This window comes from Pimephales promelas, chromosome 18, assembly GCF_988280905.1.
Source record: "Pimephales promelas chromosome 18, fPimPro1.hap1.1, whole genome shotgun sequence".
Classification (NCBI taxonomy): domain Eukaryota; kingdom Metazoa; phylum Chordata; class Actinopteri; order Cypriniformes; family Leuciscidae; genus Pimephales; species Pimephales promelas.
The window spans coordinates 6,613,574-6,629,898 of NC_142786.1; the positions used below are offsets into that span (position 1 = coordinate 6,613,574).

The following is a 16,325-nucleotide window of genomic DNA, read 5'->3' on the forward strand; positions in this document are numbered from 1 at the left end:
AGAAATCGATATTAAACTTTTATTATAAATCATTTGGTGTTCCGTAACCATGTCAGCTTTCCTAGAAAACATTCAGGATAAATGTTAACAAGTCTGAGGCTGAGCTACAAACTACAGTGCATCTGTAGAGGGCGATCGACTGCTTCTCTGTGGGGAAGAAAGCCTGTGAGTTGATTGGTTGTTTAAGCAATATAGGCGTGGCTTGGGCGAAGGTCTTTCTACAAAACCAAAATGCGACGTGAAGAAAGTTTCATTCAGCACTGACTAGATAGATAACAAACACAGAACTCCTGATTTATTGTCAGTCTTTGTAGCGCTGAGTACAAACCACATATTAACTAGCTTAAGAGCAGTTTCTAGCAACTCGGCTCTACGGGAACAGGGCTTTAGAGGAAACATTACTTATTGCTGGTTATTTTCTTAATTTGGATTGAATCACGGAGGGTCTAACGTTGTAATGGATCTGGTGTGGCTTTCATACATCGCAGCGAGTATGTGCGCTTTGCTTGCCTCTGCTGAGAGACACACTGTTTTCTGGAATAATACCAACCCCAAGTAAGCTAAAGTACTTTTTTATTTATTTTTATTTTTGTTGTTGTTGTTGTTGTTGTTGTGAGAAAAAAACAGTTTCATTGTAATGTTGTGATAATGCTTAATGTTATTTACTTTGGCGAACTCCAGCATAATTTGGCTTTTGTTTGTTTACTTTTAGGGTTTTATGTAAATTGTCTGTGTGTGAATGTTTCTTTGCAGTTTAATGCGGGTTTGCAGTGTATTTGGTAACTTACGTTAGGTCTGCAGAATTGGAGACTACAGTAGTACTTGTTTACATGGATGCGTTTTGACATTTCGTGTGACATCTTTACCTGTAACAGATTGCATAATCCAAACACTCTTATTATGTCATAATCTCTCTACTCACCGGAATGTTTGTTTACCTATCTGTGTACATGTGAGCCGAAATGAAATCTGCCTTGAAACGAATTGTTGATGGGTGTGTGCTGACTAGGCGTTCTCGTGCACAAGTAATAGTAGCAAGTTATGGTTTGGGCCATATTAATTTAATGAAACTCAACAATAAGGTACCCTCACGGTCTTGCCATATTAGCTATATTTGATGTTGTTAATTCATGAGTTGAAAAAAAAAAATAAGACCGAAGCGATAGACTACGAGGAATCTTCCTGGAGTGTTTTGCTTTTTTGACGTGTGGCTATGAGTCAGTGAGGTGTTGAAATAGGTGCTGAGTGACTTTTCCGATGACTGATACGCGCAGAGCTGATGACTGGAGCTGGGATTGCAAAACTAGAATTGCCGATACGAGGCATAAGCAAATGAATCATTTCTGGATGTTTGTAAAGATTCGGTTAAACCGAATCACCGAGCGTTTGCGATGGACTGAAAGGAGTTCGTTTCAGAGTATACAATGTAAGGTGTTGCCATCTATTTTCCAACTGGTAGGTAATGTAATATGTCAAAACAAACTCTAACAAAGTAGTGTATGTAACTAAATACAGCAATATTTAACCAAACTTTAAACCACAGAAAGCATACATTTTCTCTCATGGACTTCAAAGAAGTCCATGATTTAAACCTGTTCAATGAAACGAACCGTTTCGTCCAAATGAATCATATTTCTTAAAGCTAAACTTGGCAAATAAGATAAGTAAATAAGTAATTATTTAGCCATTTTTGAACAATTGGTCTCAATATTCTATTCCAAGAGCTTGAAGGGATTTGTGTAGAAATGCCGATAACAGACAGAAAAGAATTAGAGCGTCTGCTCCTCCACACACACACATTCACATTTAACCCATCCACTCTTCTTAGAACAATAAAGCGTTTGCTTCAGCAGATGTAATGATTGCGCCAATGTCCAAACATCATTTTAGTGCCTGTGTAATCCACACACTTACTATTTTTATTCCACATTTTAATCTTTCTCTCTCTCTCTCTCTCTCTCTCTCTCTCTCTCTCTCTCTGTGATCTAATCCTGTTTTCATAGAAATACTAGAGGGGTTGGGGGAGATGTCTCTTTTTTTCTGCACTCTTTTTTCCTGCATTTCCTTCTTTTTATGCATTTCCGTCTTTCAACACCACTAAGGAAATATAGTCTGGTAAATATCATAATGTGATTGCATTTGTATGCATTCATATATCTGATGCACATATTTGAAAGATTGGGCTCTGTGTGTGTGTGTAAGCCTTGGGGGAAGGATGACTCTAGGGTCGACAGACCATTGCAGCTGAGCACGCTTTGTTTTTCAGCATGAGAGGTGATTCTGAGTCAGGTCGTGTCAACGCGCATGTTTGAATTTGTTGGTGCATGTTCTCGATGTGCTTGCAGCTGCTTGCTGAAACACATGTGTTGTAGTGTTGCTCACGGTCAATAGTTGATCAACTGGAAGGTGTGTTTCAGTGGGAGTTGATTAAGGAGTGTCCTGGTGTAACTCAGCACTTCAGCACTTGTTTATGATTCACTGAATCACTCATATATTTATTAACCAAACCTCCTCTATTAAATTCTCTGTGCAATCCTGAAGAGTGTGTTTTCTCTGTTTGACCATTTTGGAAGTACAACTATATGACTTGTAATTCATTGAAGGAATGGTTTACCCAAAAAAAAAAAAAAAAAATGTATATATATATATATATATATATTCGTATTGTACCAAGCAGAAAGCAGTGCACCATCATTCGGCTATCATAAAAGAGCTCCTAAAGTCATTTTAGCTTTGTGTGAGAAACAGAACGAGTCATTACTCACTGAAAATGTGCCCTAGATTTCTTTGGCATGTTAATGAAAATTCATGAGATGAAGACAAAGTCCAATTCATGAACAATTCATTACTTTAAGTGGAATCTTTCCAATGTTCAATCAGTTTATCCAGTTCAAAAAACTTGTTTGTTCATGAATGACATTCTCACCAACTCAATCACCTGGTCCTAATGAAGCTTTTTTAGTGAATAATGTCAAAAATTTGGTTTTGTTCTTCACTTATGACATCAGAAGATTTGGCATATAGTACATAATGCACATTAACCATTTATGATTTTATTATTATTATTATTATTGTTTTATGATTTTGAAGCATGAAAGCTCCAGTCCCCATTTATTGCAATAGAAGACTAGTACACTGTTCTTATTTTTTCTTTTTTTAAGGACAAGAGAGGAAGAAAAAAATGACAGAAATGTCATTTTGTTGAGTGAACTAATCTTTTAATATTACTCATGAATGCTAAAACTTTTCTATAATTGTTGTTCTTGTTATTTTAACATCACTCAAAGGCTTATAGAGATATCTTTCTCTTTCTGTATCTCTCTTTGACTTCTCTCTCTCTCTCTCTCTCCTACAGTACCTGTCCTTCCCAAACCTCCTCCCTTTCCTCTGGCTGCGTGCCCCGTACCGCATGGTTAACTGGCACAAAGTTCAACCTCTCCTCGGCTCCTTTTCTTTAACTCTTTCCCAGTATCGTTTCGCTCTGCACCGATCCCATCAGTACCCCAAAACTATCCGACCTCCTCACATTTTTGCTTCATCTCCGCTTGTCCACGATCACCCCATTGTGTTACTGTTTCACCCTGTAAAAAGGCCTTTTACATGGTTTAATTCAGCCAGAAATGGGGCTTTCTTGGTTTTCTACCAAAAAACGTCCCATTCACTTGTGTTTTTTTTCCAGGGAACGGGGCTTTTTGCTTGTGGGGTTTTGCCAGCTAAGTGTTTTTTTGTTAAACGTTCCAGCCAAATTAGCACGCTCCCACCGCAGATCTGCAACAGAACAAAACCAGGGGGCTAGTGTGACCAATTGCGTGTCAGAGTTCACAGCCGAAATGAAGTGGCATTCATGCGGTGTGTGTCACTGTGCGCGTCTGTAGATGTGTGCGGAGAGGAGAAGTGGAGATGGAAACCGGTGATGAAGTGCCATTTTGCTTTTGTCTACATGTCACTTAGCATTAAACTCATCAGATCTGTGTGTGTGTGTGCATGTTACACTGACAGTGAAAGAGTGAGTGATGAAGTGCCATTCACTCTCTGTAGTCTGTCACTCTCTCTGGTGGCCTTCAAATAGGGAGCCGCCACTCGAGCCCACCGATCTCCTGTCTGGCTTCTCCCTCGTTCCCTCCACCTTTTATCTCAGCCGTACACGCCAGTGCTTTTCATCCTTTTATTCGGTTCCTGTCCTTATTTCCTTTCCCTCTGTGAAATAAGGAAGAAAAGGAAGAATTTTTTTTTCTTTGCCTTTCTTTAACAGCCTTGGCAGCCATAAACACCAGTCTGTCTCGTTCCCCTTTTCTCCTCCCTTTCACCTTCTTCTTGCCCATTCTCTGACTTCTACGATATCCACAGAATTCAAATGCCCGTCATTCACAAAGCTCTACAGATTCTTGCCCATTGAGTGTTTGTTTTTTTGCTATAGTTTAGTGCACATTTACATTTATAGAAATGAAGAAATGTAAATGGTCATTGTTTACTCACCCTTATGTCCATAGGCGTCGATCCCATGAGTGACTGGGGCTCAAGCTTGCACAATGATAAATTGCATTTAAAGGGGTCATGAACTGGCTTTTTAAATTTTATTATATTGTTGTCTAAGGTCAACTTATGACATCCGCTTGGTTTTTGCATTCAAAAACATCAAAATGAATAACTAATAGGCTATTTTGTACCCTAGTTTTGAGCCTACCTGAAAAACGCTTGGTTTTTATGGGCGTCTCGCACTGAAGATTTTTAACTGTTGTTTCGAAAACGTCCAGTTTTGTAAAATGGCAACCGGAATGATTCGACGCATACATGTTCGACCCAGAGTCTGTGTGTTTCACCATTCCTGTCAGATCCAATATAGACGGCACAGCACCGTTCTTTAATCTTAATCGGTCTGCAAATCCAGCCTTGTTTACAAAACAATCCTCAGTGAAATGAAGCGAACGGACGGACAATGTTTTACCCTCATCAGCTGGAACGTCATTAAAAATAAAGTTTACCCATGCAGTCCTATTGGAATCCAGAGGAACCCAGTCTTCTTCCACAAACAGGCACGGCACAATATTTTGCATTGTTCGCTAGCTTGATCCGATTTGTCATCACGAGGTAGGCATCTATGTTATTTAGCTATGCGTGTAATGTGCAAATCGGTGGGCGGGGCTAAACCGGCCGTGTTGAAGTAGGCGTTGAGCTTCTTCTGCGGGGGTGGTGTTTTATCCTTCTTTGACGTCATAGTTCCCCACTTTGAAAAACGAGTCGTTTGCTGGGGTTGGTGTCAATAAAAGCTTTTATTGGACGTTTTCAGTTCTGAAGCTTACAAGATATTCTTATAATATGATGACCTCTTAGGAAATTTTGATTTCTCAGTTCATCACCCCTTTAAGTAATTAACTCCATAGTCATCAGCAGTGGTGTATCCTGGCATAGGCAATATAGGCAGCCATCTAGGGTGGCATTGGTCACTATAAAGGGCACACGCAGCTTCATGGAGTATTGGCACCAACAGGCAGAAACATAAATCGGCACTTCAGTCATTCGAAATCCAACTGAAGATCAAGGAAGTACTATATATGTTGTGCTCAATTTTTTTATATGACTATAAAGTGCTAAAAATAAACCTCTCAGTTTATATGGATCATGTTTCCTTATATTTTATAAAGCGTGAAAGTTTTGGGTGAATTGGCTTTCAATGGAGGGAGAAAAACTGTTAGATTTCATAATAATATCGTAATTTATGTTTCGAAGATGAAAAACAAACATTTAACACATTTTTAAGATAAATAAACCCATTCCGCAGAATTGACCTCTTCAGTCCCTCCATCCCTTCTCCAGATTGTAATCAGCTTTTAATCTGTCGTCTTGTGAATTGAATCTGGCTTTTTTTTTTTTTTGCGCTGATTGCTGAACCACGATAATCTTTTCCAGCAGAGTCCTTGTCCGTCGGGCTCCTACATACACAGGCAGAAGTGTTTTCTTTAGTAATTACTTACATAATGTATAACAAATTGTATGATATTTGTCAAATCATGAGGGATTGGCAATATTGTGATTTACAAACCTGAGAGAGCAAGTGAACTCTGTCCAAAGGTTCAGGAGACGGCCTTTTCCCTTGTTAAGCTTGAGTTTCCTGGCCAAATGTTTTCCCGGGAAAATGGCACATCCTGCACGTACAATAAACAATACCTTTCTCACACACTCGCGCACGCAAGCAACCCGCTTCTTACACAAGTTTCAGATACACACTTCCTCGTACACACGCATACTCTTTGAATTATTATTCACACGAGTTAAAAGGCTTGGGAAAGTGATAGTTTCGTCTACAGCTCGGTATCAAGAAAACGTGCCTTTACACCCATCTCTACCGTTTGTCCCTCACTACTTGTCCCACACACATCTTTTTATATACACCTGCAGTAATAATACTGTTATCTTTTATCATACAGTGCTGTTACAGAATTTCATGGCCTTGATTCCCAGAATTGTACTTCCTTCTCTCTGTCATTCCTTTTCCTCCCTTTCAACAAATTCTTGAACATCTTTGATTTAATTTAAATGTTTAATCAGTTCCTCATTTAAGAACACATGTCCAGTCCACATGTCCAGTCGAATGTATTTGAAGGTGTATTTAACTGCTTATTACAATCGTACGCTAAGTATTTTGTCAGGAATGTGTTATGTTTGCACATGTGTTGTGTTAGGATCTTGTTGTCACAATCTCAACCCCATGAGTTTTTGTCTCCGGCACTCTTGTTGTTTGTACTGTTCTTGGACTGGTTTTTAAGGTGAAGGTCCATTCCCACGACACGTTGCACGCATTTTATTACAACACGGTGCGAGAGGCCACTCCCCCTGCTGGATGGCTAATGCTTAAACAATACAAGGAACTACTGAATCCATTTTCATAGCGATATGAGTCCCCTTGTGTGATTCTCATTTCCCTTCACACTGACTGTTTATGTCATTTATTTATCTATTGGTACAGTTGACCAGTCTGCGACAGATCGGACAAAATGAATTAGACGACTAATTCCTAGGGCAGCTTTTAACACACCACCACCAACTAATTAAGAGTTTTGGAATGTAGCTTATGTTATTATGCACACCTTAGATTGTCAGATACATTTGGCTTTAAAAATGGTGAAACACTGCATTCGTGTTGATCTTGATCACAGGCCATTTCTTTACAAAAGAGAAAAGAGTTCAGTCATTTGAGACAGCAAATCTGGCAACTTGATCAGTGGTGCTGGGAGACGAAAGATTGAGCGATTTGAAGGGTCCGAAAAAAAGATTGATGTGGATAAGATGAATGTAAACAAGATGGATTGAAAGAACCCCAGTGTGGAATATTGTCTTGAATGGGGGAACTGGTCGATTTTGGTTGCCATGGCAGTCGCAAAGGGCCAGAGTCAGTGTCCACAAACGTAGGTCACTAACCAACATACCGTGAATTCCAGCTAGACGCTTTATGATTGGTTGAGAGCGCCTTGGGGGCGGGGTCGCAGGGAGAATGAATGGGGGATCAAACAAGCTTATTGAGTGCTGAGAGACAAACCGAGGGAGTGGACAGAGATGGATGGATAGAGGAAAAGATGAAAGAACAGGACTGGTCCGAGTCGGGGCAAGGACAAGCACAAGAGCCGGCTGCGTTTTTGGTGTATCAAAGGATTCTTTGCTTTTTTTTCCTTTCTTCACATTCTTGATCTCTCTTACACCTGCACAGTACAAAGCAATCTTTTTTAGTTTTTTTTAAATAGACAAAATTGTCTCTTTCCAGTACTAACTGCCACACCAACTCCTTTCCCTTTTTCCTTCTATCACTCTCTTTCTATCTCCCACCAGCTTTTGTTGCATTTCCAACCAAACCACTCCACTGTAACGCTCCAACTGTGTTTCAGAACAATACAGAGCTTGCTATGGGCCCCTCATCTCTCTCTCTCTCTTTCTGCTTCCATTAAACTGAATGAGGCCCCTGGCCCCTCGGCAACCTAGGCCGGGTAATCCCGAAGCACAGAGCACCCGATGATCCTGCCGCACTACATTCCGAACCAGTCACCCAGAACAACAGAGCCTGCATTAGCGCTGAATTAAAACGGCAGAGGTTTCAGAGGCTAATGACAGTCATTTTAGCCAGCCAACGCAGGTGTGAGGGCTAGAGTGAAGGATGGATATTTGAACAGATCCGGTGGTCGGAATTTCGTTAATTACCGTTTAGACTGTAGTATCAGGTGGTGAACGCTACAAAAGATCACAGATCGAATGACAGAGATGTTGGTGGGCCAATTGTAGGAGTGTGTTTACATATACAATGCCTTCCCTTTTAAACAGGTGAATGTGGTAAGAATGTTAACTTGAGCATTTCCTAGACTATTAACCAACATCCCCGCTTCTGTGTGTGTTAGAAGTGTGTGTTAAGGTCTGCGCTGCTGACTGCGAGCGTTTCCTCAACCTCTCACCCCCCACTGATCATCCCCCCTTTCTCTGAGCTCCAACATTCCAGCGAGTGATAGAGTGTTGAAATGAGAGAAGGAGAGGGAGGAGAGACCAATTGATAGACGGACTTAGAGGGGGTAAAAAAGAACAACAACGACAAAACTTTGAACTAAAGATTAAGAGACCCGAGATTAACTCCACAGTTGCCCATTTAGTGTCAGGTCAGTTCTATTGGATGAGAATTCCACTGATATTTACAGGAAGATGAATTCAGAATTAAAGAACTTCAGCTATTCACATTTTACGGTAAGCACGGACGTGACTCACAAGCACCCGCATTCGTCCGCCAACTTTCAGTCTTCATTAATGAAACAGAGTTCTTTCATTCATTCATTCACATTTTCACTCTAATAATTAACTCCAAAATAAACCATAGCCATTTACATGTTTAAGACCAAGAGAACTTTTTACCACGACCCAGGACAAAGCATAAAGGATTTAAGTTCATCTATGGATGCTCAAGATGAAGTTGAGCCCAGTATGCGTGATGAATGATGCAAGAATGAGCGAATGGCATTACTGTTTGAATTAAGGCATTGATAAAGTAACAGTAGTGTTTGAAAGGACACTGGCGTAGGGAGCACCCGCTGACCCCTGTATTGAGACAGAGTCCATCCCCCACTGCTTTCTCCCACCCTCCCCACTGACTCCCAGCCCCCGGAGGCTGAGGGGGGTAGCAGCATAATTGCCCCCCTCTGGGACTACTTTAATTCCAGTCTTTGTGTTTTAATTGCCCCCCCTCCCGACCCTTTTTGATGAACACATTGGGGCCACACCACAAACAGATTTTAATCAGGGCTTTAACGGGGTGTGTGTGTGTGTGTGTGTGTGTGCTTTTGCACCAGATGACTGCTCCCAAGCATGTGGTGACAGCAGTTAAAGAATGTGAGACGTAAATTATTATTGGCGATGAGGTATATTTTCTTCATTCATCAAACAAAGATGCATCGGTATGTGACTGCTGTACACGGCCACCAGAGAATTGAAGTCTGTGGCCGGGAGTGCTAAGTTTGGCTTTATGTGTAACGCTGTGTGTGTGTTTGGATCTGCTGTGAGTAAAAGCAGCAGGCCAATTAGAAGGGCTGTATGTGTGTGTAAGACTAGAAGGGGTCTGGAGCCAGATCGTCTGTCCTAAGACCAAGGGGTTCCCCCCCATCAACAAACAAGAAAAAGAGAGAGCGAGAGAGACTCAGCAGACTTTGATCATCGACCAGACGTGTGGAGGTTGTCACACACCGACAGAAACACCCATTCTGGGAAATAACGCTACTGGCATTTACAGCAGACAGGGAGGACAACTGAAATTCTCCAGAATCTAGGAGGATCGCAGTTCGTGTCTATGATGCTCATTGAGATATTTGTGATCCAGTATTTCAATATTTCAACTGATTCATTCCAACGCTCCTTCATTATTAGTAATATCGATGTTTCCAGATGGAAACTGTGAGTCTTAGAAGCCACACAATTCAAGGTATCAATCACATCTTTAAGGTAACCCGTGCAAGTTTTTTTGCAACTCGATTTTCCTATTGAAATTACATTTGCTCTAGTTATGTATGCTGTAATTCTCTAATCATTTAGCCCACAGTATAAACCATGCCATTTTTTTTTACCATTGAAGGCCTCCATCCAATCAACCAATGGTAAGAACTAAGCCCCCACCCAACATTTAGTCCCCCGCTAGTCCTTTTTTACTCAGATGTACGTCACAATATGAAAGAAAAGCTTGGCTACTTCTGTTTAATCGTGACTTTAAGGGCTAGGAAGCATCACTCACAAAACTTCACATTTAATAGCAAATCTCACACTGCAAAAAATCCGACTCCACAAGAGAGAGATACTTTTGAGAGTATGAGAACTGAACCTGATCACCATGCAAATAGTTGTGCCCGGGGAGCCCAAAAAAGGTTTTATAGCTCATTTTAGACCTGGCTGATGTTGAGCTCATAATGAAAATGTCTGAACCTGAGCTGAGCTCAGAAACGAACATATGGAAGCTAAAGTGGCATCCGATGATGGATGGATGTATAAATAAACGAGGGCTTTCTTTCTACCTCTGGCATTCTTCTATCAGTGGGCAGTACATAAACAGAGATAGCACACTGCCAGAAGAGCTACAGGAGCAGAACTAAGAATGAAACAAATGCTCGGGAGAGGGAGGGAATTGAGAGAAGCAGACAGGCAGACTGTCTCCGCCGCCTCCCTCCGTGTGTCAAATGAAAGGGAGAAGTGTGGCGTAGACTGGGTGTGTATGACTCCGTCAGCCGGAGTGCGTGTGTTTATCTGTAATGAGTAAGGGAGTGTTGACGAAATGCAGATTTATTTCTCTATTTGTGTTTGTGAGTCTGAGCGTGTGTTCCTGCAGATGGTCAATACTCATCACCTGGTGATGCAACCTGACAGATTACAAATGTCTGCACAAATAAGATTCCTGCTCCCACGAGGCGAGCGAGATCAATACATTGCAAAAATTAACGCCAACATGTCCATGTTCTTGCCATTTTCACCAGTACCTTGTACGGACAGCATGCGGTTCGATCAATGAACCGATGTTTAGAATAATCCATATTCATGCATCTGTCCCGGCTCTTCTTCTGCAGAGAAATCAACATACTCATCTGTCTTTCCATTGTTCGCATTTTTTGGCTTTTCTTCCCCTCCGCCATCCTATTGTGATTTGCCGTCTGGTCGTCTTTGAAATGGTATCGTAGATCAATGCAAGGGCAATTGAAAATGTGATTGCATTAGGCTTGGCATTCAAGTCACTCGCTCTGTGAAAGTTCTCTAAATGAAGAATTCATGACACCACTGAGAGTGACATCGTTGGAGTTATTCTCGTTTTCTTGCTGCTTGTTTTCTGCCGATCTAGATCTCCCAAAATTGAGTTTTAAAGCTTATTTATGTATTTGCTTCATTGCATTGCTCTTTTACAAAAAAATATTTATGAAATCCCTCTTATTCTCTCAGGTTCCAATGGAACAACTATGCGGTTGAGGTACGCCTGAACGACTACCTAGATATCGTGTGCCCTCACTACCCACTGGGCGAAGTGCTGTCACAGGATGCCGAGCGCTACGTGCTCTACATGGTGGAACGTGAAGACTACGAATCCTGCCGTCCACAATCTTACGACCAGATGCGCTGGGAATGCGGCCACCCTTTCGCCCTTCACGCACCCGAAAAGTTCTCCGAGAAGTTCCAGCGCTTCACGCCATTCACTCTGGGGAAAGAGTTCCGACAGGGCGAGAGCTACTACTACATCTGTGAGTACAGCCCTTAAAAAGTCAGCTTGCACTTAAGCTGAATGCGAACATTTATGGTGGATCGTTTTTGAAGAATGGTTAAGGGGTGGAAATGTTTTTGAACATCTGAAAACCGGTTATAGATTCATTGCCCCACAAACCATACGCTGAATGCTAAGTCTGTGAGTCATGTTTGAGCCCTTTTTTAGCACCACAGTAATGAATACATTTCAATTTGTGTTGCGGACTGCTAAACTGGCAGCAGAAGCGCTACGTGTCTTTCTGGCATCCCCACGGGCTATCCTTGGGGAGTTTGGGCTGTCGGAAACACAAGGAACGCAATTCAGCGAGCATGTGGACTAGTATGCGGAGGTCTAGAATTAACAATGGTGAAATTTGACTGCCCAATATAGACCCTTCTAGGAAAGCATACTTGTAAAAAGTTAAGGGTGGAACGTTTGATGGATAAAATGGATTAGATCTGCTTTGATGGTGTGGAAAGATCCATGTCAGTTTAAACTTGTTTTTCAAAAAACCCAATTTTCTCAACTTTTTGTCAATGGATTTGCAGCTCTGCCACCAACTCTGGTGAGTAGGTGCCTTAAGGATTAGAGTACACTTCCACCAGTGTCGTAAAATAGATCAGACACAGGTCACGGGTCCAGGTGGCTGCTAAAGAGAAGTGGATTAGCCACTACATGTCTAACACTATTAACCTCCTTTCTAATTAACCTGTCTGCTACCCATTTACCTCCCTATTATCCTTTTATCTTCCTCTATCCCTGACGGCCTTCTCTTTTTTTGCCTTACAGCCAAACCACTGCACCACCACGGAGAGGAGTGTATGAGACTCAGAGTAGACGTAGTTGCCAATGATGGTGAGTATCGCAGCCCTGGTGGCGTGTAGGTGAACCGACAAATCGTAAAACTGCGCATATTTTGCATTTCAGTTGATCTGTCTATTGACTGGTGTTTTCTTCCATTCAGGTTCTCAAGAAGCCAGGGTTGGCACAGGAAGTGGATCTAAGTTGGGCACAGGGGCAGGAGCTCACACACCGTCTAATCGGTTACCAGCAGGTATGGTCACATCGATTTAAGTTTTAAGGGGTTAGTTCACCCAAAATTCTGCCATTAATTACCCTCATGTCATTCTAAACCTAAATGCTACATTCACACCGGACGCGAATAGCGCGTCAGGCGCGAATGATTTCAATGTTAAGTCAATACAAAGACGCGCGATGCGTGTAAAAAAATTCCTGTGGCGCGAATGAGGCGTAGAGCACGGCGCGGTAGACGCAAATACGCCTCATTAGTGCGCCAAGTTCGAGCGAATGGCGCGAATTGAGCACTTGATTATCTAGATTATATGAAATAGAATTATGATGTAAAGACAACCAACTTACATGTGCATAAATTCGTGTCTGGACGTGAGAGAGAAAAAAAAACCTCACAGGACAGGTTTATAACTTTTGAAGGCCAAGTCAAGTCAAAGTCAAACTTTATTAAGATCCCTATTGGGCAATTTGGTTGCAGCACAGATATACAGACACAAGCTGACACATACAGTACACATACAGTATTAAAAAGAACACAGAATAAAAAATAATAAATAAAAACCTCAATAAATACCTTTAAGAATTATTTAGAAGTCTAATTGCACTCGGAACAAAAGAGAATTTGTATCTATTATTTTTAGTTTTTGGTAATCTGTAACGACGACCCGATGGCAGCATGGAGAACTCTGGCTCTATTTATCATCAAAACAAAAATAAATGACAGCTAGATGAGGTGGATGAGGCCGAGGGTAATCCTCGCTCCGTTGCGGGACAACAGGTCATCAAACTGGGCGCGGGACAGGCGGAAGTACCGCTGACAGCGGCCGTCATTCAAGCGCAGCTCCTGGAGCGAGAAAATGGTGAAACTCGCCAAACGGTTCTCTTCCGAAGGGTCCGGTGGACACAAATATGGCAACGATGATCCCCACGCCGCTGTTCTAGCTCTTCAGAGCAAATACAGAGCGGTGAATCTCCCGATGAATGTCCGATCAACATAAAAAAAGATGGCCGCCAACGGGTTTTGATTCTGACGCGCATAAATTTCGCTTCAAACGTTCGATTTTATGCGCGTCAGAGTGAAACTCAAAGTGGTCAAGCGTCAAACTTGACGCGGTAGACGCAAATTTGACGCGCTGTTCGCGTCCAGTGTGAACGTAGCAGACTTCCGTTCATCTTCGGGACACAAATGAAGATTTTTTTTTTTATGAGATCTGAGAGAAAAACTGAAATATCTAATATTATTTCCATGTTACAGATGATCCTGTTGTGGTTCTTCCTGAAGTGCAGCAAAGCAAGCGAACAAACTCCGCCATTTCAAGAGCATCCTGGACTGTTCTCACAACCTTACTCCCCCTTTTACTGTTGTTGGTCTTACAGTGAGATGAACACTGGACTAAATTTCACTGTTAAAAAAAAAAGAGAATGACGGCGGCCTGTGTCGATGAAAGCACACAGAGGTAGCTCTTTACATCCCAGTGCTGGCCATTGGGAGAAGGATACAGGAAGTGGAGTGGAGAAGCCTAACTGGAAGAAGAGGGCTTTCGGACACTTCTAAAGAAACAAAAAAACGAGACGTCAGTATTTTTCTGGAAATATAGTTCATGCGAAGGGAGATGTTTTCCCTTTTACCATTTTTCTTTCTTCATATAAACGCCTGACCACTCTGGATAAGAACAAACTGAAACAGTAATGCAGATTTGGAATTAGCATGAACTTGGAATATGGACAACCCCCTTTATTTGAGTGTCATAATGATGGGACGCAAGCCAAGAATGAGCCAAAGACCACAGAGCTTCTCATGGAGGAGTAGAGCGATCAAAACTATTAATGTTTTGTACATCCAGAGAAATAATTGAGTTTCGTATTAATTTATGTAGCATCAGCTTAGTGGGTTTTATTCTCACCGTCTCATGGTTTTACAAGACTGTACCTGGATTTAACCTGGAAATGCAGTACGGAACACACACGTACCCCTTTACCGCCGAAATGGTGCTGGTGCCTGTGATGGGACATCTGTGGAAATAAACAGAGCGGTTCCAGATTGGGCGCCGGCACCCTAACGGCGGAAAACGGCGGCATCCGATACTGTTTACCAAACCCTCTGACACACTTCCATTCAGAAATGCTGTGTTGTTGTTGTACATTCATTGTTTAAAGAGTTAGTAAATTATTAGTTTTGCTGCAGAACAAATTACTGTATATAGTGAGCAAAAATGTTTACTGTGTGATGGAGAGAGAGAGGAAATGAGACGTGAGAGAGGAGAAACTCGTTGGATTAATGTGTTGAAGTGTACATGAGAAAGTGACCAAAAGGGAAATTGGATTATTGGATAAATACACACGTTTCTTCCCAAGTGTGTGTGGAGCTGTGAGGGTATGTCCTGGCACCCTCAGCATTTAAACTGCCAAGCACAATCAATGAGAAGCACACTCTCACACAATCACCTGGAAATGAACTTCATAATTAAGAACAGAAGTTTTGACTTCATCTAAGCTGTTCATTGGGCGGAAATTGGACTACACTAAATATTGCAGTTGGCCAAATTATATTTTTAATTTTAATACATTTATGCTGGTACTCACTGATATCAAAATATCAGGGTAGCACATGTGTATTTGAACAAAAATGACAGAATTAATGATAAAGACACACAAATGTAAAAAATTATTACATTTGTGTGTGTACACAAAACAGTGTTTGTTTATGTGTACATATATATATATATAATTCGATGATAGAAAATGAGATATTTGGCATTAACTGAACATAATATTTTATTAAAAAAAAATCCACCACAAATCAAAAAAGCAGAGACTGATGAATCGTAAAATGGCGCCTGATTAACTGGCCTGTCTGAAATACTGGTCTGTCACTACAATATAAGCTTTTCTATTTTGTTGTAAATCGACATATACTATAAGGAAAATTTAGTGTCGGGATAGTGGACCAGGCTTACACACATTAATAACACGAATCATCTAAAGCACTATGAACGAGACGCCACATACACTGACTCTGACATGATGTAGCCGTTTAAGCTCAAGTCCGGACAGTTGTTCGTACGACTGGCACAGCTGTATACGAAATAACGTTGGGTCACTTTGATTCATTTTTCCATTTTGTTTTTCATTTTTTATTCTCGTATTCTTATTTTGTACATGTATTGTGTAAAATGTATATTATGTATATAAAGAGGATTATATAAAAAAAAGACCTTTGATAAAAAAAAAAACAGTTAATGTGAAGATTCTTATGTGAAAATAAATGATATTTTTGGAAAATGCGATTGTAGCCGACCTTGTTTTTTATATACGCATTATACTTGTATATACTTACATTTTTTGCAGTGCTTTCAATGCTTTATTCTTTAAAGTCACCATGAAATAAAAATGGACATTTCTTGTTTTTATGGAATATTGCAGTATTTATTATAAATGATTTGGTGCACATTTTTTTAATTCATGAGTTCTTTTAAAATTTACTCCACTTTTGCAGCAACATCTCTTCTCAGATGACGTGTTTACTGGTGTGAGGGCGGGGCAACCTGTCACTCAC

General features: G+C 41.0%; 1 protein-coding gene across 1 annotated transcript; it reads left to right on the plus strand.

The window, feature by feature from the left end:
• The first annotated feature begins 273 nt into the window (after nucleotides 1-273).
• Nucleotides 274-14,176, plus strand: efna1a (ephrin A1a). Its single transcript, XM_039678569.2, has 5 exons — nucleotides 274-555; nucleotides 11,440-11,735; nucleotides 12,527-12,592; nucleotides 12,702-12,791; nucleotides 14,025-14,176. The coding sequence occupies exons 1-5, from the start codon at nucleotides 458-460 to the stop codon at nucleotides 14,147-14,149; spliced, it is 675 nt and encodes a 224-aa protein (XP_039534503.2). The 5' UTR covers nucleotides 274-457; the 3' UTR covers nucleotides 14,150-14,176.
• The last annotated feature ends 2,149 nt before the right edge of the window (nucleotides 14,177-16,325 follow it).

Bases quoted from the DNA above. Each gene is read 5' to 3' on its own strand.
- efna1a (XM_039678569.2), top strand. From the start codon at position 458: ATGGATCTGGTGTGGCTTTCATACATCGCAGCGAGTATGTGCGCTTTG. The intron at 556-11,439 runs GTAAGCTAAAGT...TTATTCTCTCAG, and splicing joins TGGAATAATACCAACCCCAA to GTTCCAATGGAACAACTATG. The intron at 12,593-12,701 runs GTGAGTATCGCA...TCTTCCATTCAG, and splicing joins AGACGTAGTTGCCAATGATG to GTTCTCAAGAAGCCAGGGTT.